The 8794-nt window shown below is 30.6% G+C and overlaps 1 protein-coding gene across 1 annotated transcript; it reads left to right on the top strand.

Annotated features, from left to right (window-relative positions):
* The first annotated feature begins 4492 nt into the window (after nucleotides 1–4492).
* Nucleotides 4493–5226, top strand: LOC131036056 (antifungal protein ginkbilobin-like protein). The gene has a single exon (XM_057967853.2). It carries the CDS (start codon nucleotides 4566–4568, stop codon nucleotides 4968–4970), a length of 405 nt encoding a protein of 134 aa, XP_057823836.2. The 5' UTR covers nucleotides 4493–4565; the 3' UTR covers nucleotides 4971–5226.
* The last annotated feature ends 3568 nt before the right edge of the window (nucleotides 5227–8794 follow it).

Raw genomic sequence — 8794 nt, forward strand, 5'->3', positions numbered from 1 at the left:
GCTGTGTCACACTTTGGGCCAACGAAGGGTAGTCAGTTTAGTCGGACTACTCCTTGGCTTCATGGCACCACGTGGCACCTTCATGGTGCTGAAATGGCACTAAGAGTTCGGCCGAACTCCCTTAGTTGAAAAGCCACCATAAAAAAAAATCAAATTTTTTTGAAATGTTGAAACTAAGGGCAGTTCGATCGAAATGAGAACTCATCCTATGTGGCCTACCATGTGGCACCAAAAGATCACTTTTTGTGCATTTTTCCCAGATTCAACTTCTGGCTAATTTTTTATCAATTTGATTTTTTTTTCAAAAAAAAAAAAACACCCTTTTACAGATCTCAAAGTCACGAATCTAGTCATATAATTTTTTTACTATTTTGATAATTTTGAATATTTTTTATTAATTAAACATTGTGAGTATCTTTTTAAAGTAAAAAAGAGGCTGTTTCGAAATTAAAAAAATAAATATTGAATAAAATTAAAACAAATTTAAAAAATATTTTTTCACTAGATGAGAGAATCTTCTCAAAATGTGTATTTTTTATTTTTGGTTGATGATAAATTTACTAGTCAAGAGGTGGCATCGGCCAAAAACTATCAAATTTAGCTATGTTGGACTTCAAAATATTTTAAGGAGAAAAATATACATCAATTTTTTAATTTTTTTTATTTAACACTGCATATATATGTTCTCTACTTGAAAAAAAAATCAGAAAAAAATAAGTCCATTATTTTCATGTGTTGCGTTGACTAGAAGAACCCCTAATTTTCAACATTTTTCAGCAATGAGAAATCCGTCTTTGAAATTATTAAAAAAATATCAATTTTTTCCCAAAAAAAATTAAAAAATAACAGACATAATTTAATTAATATTTCCACATTTGGTCAGTTTACATCATTTCAAAATTCAATTTAGAAATGTCACTTTTCTGCAGTTGAAGTTAAATAGTTTTAGTTCTGTTGGTCGATGCCTTTATAAAAGTGTGACACAACATTGTGCTTTTACCCGCCTATCAATACCCTTATAGGAAAAAGGCATGAGTGAATTAAATATGATGAATGAGATATAATACATCAAAAATCTTTAATGTGATTATGAATCAAGGATATAAGGAAACAAGAATTAATAGATAATGTCATTATGAATTAGTTAAATAAAACTTCCAAGAAAAACACAAAAATGACTATCCAGATCTTAATATGCATGAAGCATCTATTATAATAAATAAAGAATAATGATATTTTGGTGCATTCTAAAGATTGGATAACCATGTCTGCAAAACATAAATCATTTGTTAAACCATTGCATTTTCATGCCCCCGACCTGAATAAGAGAAAAAAACATGCAGATGGATCTATTTATATACTAGCATTGGATATGGGTACTATTTTTTGTATCTCTAAGATTTATAGAAAGCAAGGATAACTTTAAGAAAAACCCTGTCCAAAAAATATATAAAACCTTGGAGAATATTTACTATTTTTGGAAAAGAGTATTCATTTTTATTGGCGAATCTTTCATTTTCTTAAACAAAAATATTAATCTTATTGGCAAATCTTTTTACAAATTTTTTTTTGGTAGAGAACCTTGGTGAATCTTGGAAAAAAAGAGAGTATGTATTAGTTACTATAGAAAATACTTTTGTTAAAAAAATAAATTCTTATAGAAAAGTAGAGGCTTGAAGGTCAAAACCATTCATGAGTTTAAGGGGTAGATTATACAATATTCAGTTACTACCATTTATTTAAAATGATCTAATAGCCCTCTTTGTATTTTGTGAGATAAATTGTACAAACAATTTGTAATACTCATGGGGCCCAAAATTTCTTGTAGACCATTGATTTCCATTGAGTTCAATAATTCAAAAGTAATTTCAATCCCCATGAAAATTACAAACTGTATGTATAATTTACCTCATGCACTACAATAACGACCATTAGATTATATTTAAAATCAATGGTGGAAACTAAATATTGGTGATATAACCCTAAAGTAACTAATAATTATTATATAAGTTATTGGTGAATTAATTTAGATTTCTACAATAAATTATAGTATTTTGTTTGATCCAATCATGTATCCAATATTGTGGAGAATCTTTGAGTTCAAAAAATTGATAGAATAAATTCTTTGATGATTTAAATAAGAATAAGATAAAATATTGTAAAAATGTGGCATTTTTGGTCACTTTAAAACCTAAACTATTAGCCAAATTTTGATTTCTAATTTTCAAAAAATAGCTAATTGATGAATATTAGTCACTAAAAAAATTATTGCTAGAAAAGAAAAATAACTTTTTTTCTTCTATATTCTAAAAATAACTCCACTTACACCACATCTAGAATTGTGTTTGATATTTTATAGTGAATTCTCATTTAAAATATTTGAGCTCATTTTAAAATTTTAAGTTTTTGAAGTTGAACCAAAACATTAGTGTTCAATGTGCATAGTTGTCTATATCAGAAGTATGTCTTCCTTTAGTGTCCCTTTAATAATGTTGAAATCAAACTTTTAAGCTTAGAATAAGCTTATGGTTTTAATTAAAAAATTATCAAATAATGGGTAAGTAAATTGGAAAAGTTAAAAATGAACCATATAACATACATATGAGAATAGAGACTAAATACAATGCAAGAATATAAGCCATAGATGGTAAAGTGAGTAATTTTTAACCTTACAACTAAATTTCACACTAATTGTTTGTAAAGAATTTTTATAGATTTCCTTATACTATATTTTTTACATATGTACTAATTTTCATGATGAAGTATTTGTTAGAATGGTTTTAATTGATATGATAGTAGTTGGGTTGTTTTGTAAACAAAGTAGTTATAGGAACAAGATCAAGAAAATTGGTGGGTAATTTTATAGAAAATTGGTGGGTAATTTTATATTTTCTTTTGACCTCTAGCTAGCCACTTATCTGTAGGATAAATATCATGATAAGAATGAGATATTGTTTTAAGTATGTAAGTGAATTAACAATATTAGTTCATTAGATTCTCCTTTCAAAATATTAGGCTTGAAATGAAGACTATTAGATTGACCATTATTAGAAGACACACTTTTAAGAACCAATGGTTGAATAGGTGTGGATGAAGATTTTTGTTGAATAATATTCTGAGATACTAAGGGTTAGGAAGTGGAAGGGAGATTAGGATTACATGATAAATTACTTTCTCCTTTTTACAAATTTCAAAATAAGAGTTTTCAATAGGGTCACACCCAAATGATATAATTCTACCATATGATATGACTCAAGTTAATGGGACTTTAATGGATATTTAATAAATATTTTTCATGAGAGACTCAAGTTAATGGGACTTTAATGGATATTTAATAAATATTTTTCATGAGAGATTAGATACTTATTTTACTGAAGAAGGAATAATAAAACCATTAAAGAAAAACTCTCTAGGAAAAGGAGTAAAGAAATCAATGGAGTGTAAAATGATTTATAATAAGCAAGACTCTAAAGAAACTATGCCAATGCTTTATCAACAAAATTATTTTTAAATGCATTGAAAATAAATACATCATAGTGTAAACATTAATAATATGAAGACATGGAGGATTTGACATAAGCATGCACATCTTCATTTTCACTCTATTTAACAAGCATGAAATTATTAAAAATAAATGCATTGAATTAATAGGTGGAACATTCACATTAGCTAAGGTCTCTACACGCTCTTGGAAATGTATGAATAATAAAAAGTGGGCCAACATCATGTGAAGATATATATAGAGAATATAAATTATGACTATGAACACTTAGGATCCTCTCATCAAGTGTGACATGAATAGAATGAAATGTGTTTAATACCAACAATATAATATTAATGAAAAGCTAATCAATGTTAAGTGAATTTGAAAAAAAAAACAATATTATCATCACAAATTGCATAATTTACATAAGAAATCCAATCAATATTAAGTATATGAATGAACAAAGAGAACCAAAAGAGAGAAAAAATTTAAACAATGACATGATTCGTAAGAGATCTATAAGTCATTTTCTTAATAAAAACCCACCTTCTTAAAATGTGTATCAATACCCTTCTAAGGAAAAAGACAAATGAATTAAAGATGATGAATGAGATATAATACATCAAAAATCTTTAATGTGATTATGAATGGTAGTCAAGGATAGAAGGAACAAAAATTAATAGATAATGTCATTATAAATTAGTTAAAGAAGCATCTATTATAATATTATAATATATAAAAAATAATGATATTTTCGTGCATTCTAAAAACTGGATACCCATTTCCGCAAAACACAAATCATTTGTTAAACTTGCATTTTCATGCCCCCAACCCGAGGAAGAGAAAAAATCATGCAGATGGCCTTGGAGAGAAGTGTAACGGACATTCGTTATTGCTAACAAACAGTGCAGTATATTTTCCATGAATAGTAAGTAATGAAACTTCCATGACCAACGTTAGAAGCTCATGTCTATCAATCTATATATATCTATCCACAAAAGTATTCTTTTGTGCAGTCATTGAGAAGAACTTCTAAGTTTTCAATTACAGAAGCTTTTTAAGTTTTGGTTAGAGAAGAGGCATGGCGACCCCTGCGAGATGTGCTTCCAGCGTGGCACTGGCCATTCTCGTGGCGTTCAGTTGCTATGTGGGTTCCCATGCAAATTACATGCAATACGTTACAGAAAAATGCAACAATATAAAAATTCCAGCTGGAAGCGGATTCTTCGACAATTTGGGGTCTGCTTTAGCTGACGCACTGGTGAACACGGCGTACCATGACTACAATTACAAGAGCAGCCGTGGCGGCAACAAGGCACCCACCGCCTACGTGGAAGCCAAATGCATGCCTTACATCACCCACCGAGAGTGCCACGACTGCCTCCAGGTCATCACAAATGGCATCTGGACCAGATGCTCTAATGCTATTGGTGGTGAAGAGCACCTCGTTTCCTGTTCTCTTCGTTATGAGCAGTACTATTTTTGATATCTCTCATCTAAAGTGATTGAATAAAAGGAAGCTGACTGGATAATCTGGGGAGTTTTAATCTGATCATGTTAATGTAGTAGGCTATTAGATTTTGTTTAAGAACTAGATAAGTATGTCAGCTATAACGGTGAATGATTTCAGGCATGACTATATAGTATAATGTATCTCAGTGGCTCATCATGTTTTAAGAAATAGCATAAAATATATAAGCATATTCCAATAAAAATATATATAATATATTCTTATATTCTCATGAGAAGTTCTATAAGTTCTTATATTCTTATACAGTCCAAGTCGATTTAGTGATGAGGAATTTGTGCTCTTGTGCATGGACTATAAAAGATTGTTCAAGTTCTTCAAGTTCTTATATTCTTATATAGCCTGAGTTGGTTTAGTGGTGGAGAATTTGTGCTCTTATGCATCGTGGACTATAAAAGATTGTTTAAGTTCTTTAAGTTCTTATATTCTTATACAGCCTGAGTAGGCTTAGTAGTGGAAAATTTATACTCTTGAACATCGTAGACTATAAAAGATTTTTTCTTTCCTTCTTTCTTTCTAAGATTCATGCAATGGAAATAATAAAAAGATCCCTTGTAATAGATAGAAGGCCTTATCTCAAATTAGGATTATCAAAGATGTAATCAACAGACTTCGTTTTATTGTTTTGAAATTTCTAAACATAGTTATTGTCATAGTTTGATAGATTAAATAAAGAGACCTACCAAACCCCTTATAAAACTTGCACATATCTCCATTCGATTCAAACGATGCATAGAATAGAAGGGTGTCAATAGGGATCATAGTCATAATGGGGTTTGAGTGTGGTAGCTTGAGAAGAGTTATATTTTCTCTTGAAAAAGTCTTAAATGACATTATCTTGATCTTTACAACGAACTCTAAGTCTAAAATAGTAGTGTCATTAGGATCATGAAAACCAATCATGTTTTACAAAAGTTTACGACAGTCATGTCAATAAATCAAATGTGCATAAAAGGCATAGGGGCAGGGGTAATGTCTCTGAAAGTTCAGGGACAATCCATGTGAAAGGGCAGTCAAGGTAGAGGTAATATTTGTGAAGAGAAAAATAAATAAAAGGGCAGTCCATACAAGACTCAAAGACTCGAAGTTGACGAGGGAACCTTGAAAGGAGCTATGAAGAATAGTGAGAATACAAGAACAATGAGGTTGAGGGTTAAAAGGTTGTAGATCACAATGTGGAAGCATTATTATAAAACTTCAAGAATGATAGAAGCTATGGACAACTATGAAGAAGAAAAGATGCCTGTGATTTTAAAGAGAAAGGGACTGATAGGATAACAGTCTTGCAAGGTAGCATTTGATAAGAATGATGAATGATCGTGAACAAAGATAAAGAACACAGTGGCATGAGACCTCCAAGAATAGTTATCCTAAAGGATAGTGATTTTGTAAGAGTGAAAAGATAATCTACAAGCACTTCACTGTTCACACAGTGACAAGATGGGGAGGGAAACAAACATAGGACATGACAAGGGATATTTGTCTTTGAGAGGACAATAAGAAACTAAATGGAATGTTGAAAATGATAAGGAGATATGACAACAAAAAGAGGAGATAGAGTTTGTGTAAGAGATAGACAACAAAGAAACCATGAATAACACTCATTGTTGACGATTCAAGATGGGGTGCAATAAAAACAAAGGGAATAAGTAAATATAGTCCTCCCTTCCTACTTCATACTGATATTTGAGATGCATGAAATATGGAGTGTGCAACCAACAAGAAGGAATATTTGTTTTGTGACAGTCAAACAATTTTATAGCAGTCATGTTTGGGTTTGCATGAGGCATCACAAGATGCATTGTCTAGACTGATCTAAAAGCAAGGCATGGAGAATTTACACAGAAGGAATCTTAAGCAAGGCATGGAGAATTTACACAGAAGGAATCTTTTCAAACCCTATTCAATGAAGAGTAAAGAGTTGACAGTGCAACAAAAGTAGGAAAATAACTCTTTTCACTGTCTTTAAGGAATCCTACATGGGATTTCAAATAATATGAAATATAAGTTTCTTCTGAAACAATTCCGTACCTGATAGATGTTAAGATCTTGATCATAATGAAGGTTTATGGATTGAGGACAGAACAAGCATCATGAAAAGCAGCACACTAAAATTAAAAGACAACCGTGGTTAGAGGGTTTTAATCATTAGAGACCATAAGGTTTCTTGATTTAGTATCAAGAGCTCTCTTCAAGGTTTGAATTTATATTCATCCATTTCTTTCCGAGAACCCTTGAGGGCCCTGTTCTCCCCAAACTTCCTGAATGTTATCATGTAAAGAGTTTTATATATGATAAGAGATACTGTAGAAAACTTACCCAGGTCTGAGATAGCATGAGACAAGGTTTTCGTTAATGGATGACAATCACAGGTGTATAAAGATGTAGCATTAAGTTGGACAATCCTAGATGAAAAGGGATAGTCATGTTGGCAGTCCAAAATACTATGACTACATTTAAAGATTTGTCAAAGCATAAAATATGTGATAGTGCTAATGTTAATAAACAACTTGGAAGGTTATGGAGACACTATGCGCATATACAAGATCTAAGAAGAGGGTAGTCATGTGGAGGCTATCTTATAAAGGAGACATGGAACAGTCCATTCTAAAGCTACATGAGATCAATGATAGTTAATGAAAGCACAAGAGTTTAATAAAAACCATAAATCAGTCCAATATATGATTCATAGTAGAGGCATCCAAAAGAACATTCATATAGTCTGCAACATGTGACTCAATGCTACACAAGGTGGAGTTGAGATATTTCGTGGAATGATTCCATGAGAAGAGGAAAAAAACATTGGAAAGTGTGAAAGATATATGACAGTATAAAAAGTTGCAGGTTTACCATGCAAATAGAGGAGCATGATAAAAGAGAAATGTGACTGCCATAACAGATATCATAAGCATGTAGAGGTTGGGGTTTCGCATATCAAAGGGGAGAATTTATTTACAAGTTATAGACCATAGTGCCATCAAGATAAATATAAGACGGTGGAAAGTAAGCTAGGAAAAAAGGTCATGAAATCTCTAAAGGACAACTTAAACTCAAAGTTTTATGGAAGAACAATTAGTCTTATAAAGCATCACAATGAAGAAACATGGAGGTTACTGTTCATGCAAAATCTAACAATAGTCAATGTGGAAATGATAACGAGATATTTGAGAGATAACAATAACATTTAAATATCTTTGTTAAAAGGTTTCGGATCTCTTCAAAATTTGTTTGTTTCGTAATGAAAAACAACGACATTCAAAGAAAAGATCAAATGAAACATAAACATATGACCCTGACCCATTGATGATGGTGTAAGTTTCTTAGAGGGTAGTCTAGAGTCCATGTGATAGTCACTTCATATGTTCATGTGTTAGAAGATGATCATTCACAGTTATGAAAGGTCGTATTAGTGGTATGTCAAGGGGAAAATGAGTTTATGCACTCATGCATATGAGATTATAATTAAATAAAGGTAGAAATACAAATTTTTGTTACACTTTTATAAAGAAAATAGTCAAGATTGATCCATTTTTTTGACTTAAATCAATAAAAAAAGATATATATGTATAGAATTTAAAAATGATCTAAATTAATAAAATGTGAATTTTTTTTATGTATTTTTTTGAAAAAATAAAAAATGATTATAATATAGTACTATAGTATTTTATGAAATTGAAGCTATAACTTAGTTGGTGATAAGATTTTGAAAAATGAAGTTACATGGAATGTTGCTTTTTATAGAGTAAATTTTATTTTTCTCCTTCATTCTTTTGTGTATTTGT

The sequence above is a fragment of the Cryptomeria japonica genome, chromosome 10 (genome assembly GCF_030272615.1).
Source record: "Cryptomeria japonica chromosome 10, Sugi_1.0, whole genome shotgun sequence".
Taxonomy (NCBI): Eukaryota; Viridiplantae; Streptophyta; class Pinopsida; order Cupressales; family Cupressaceae; genus Cryptomeria; species Cryptomeria japonica.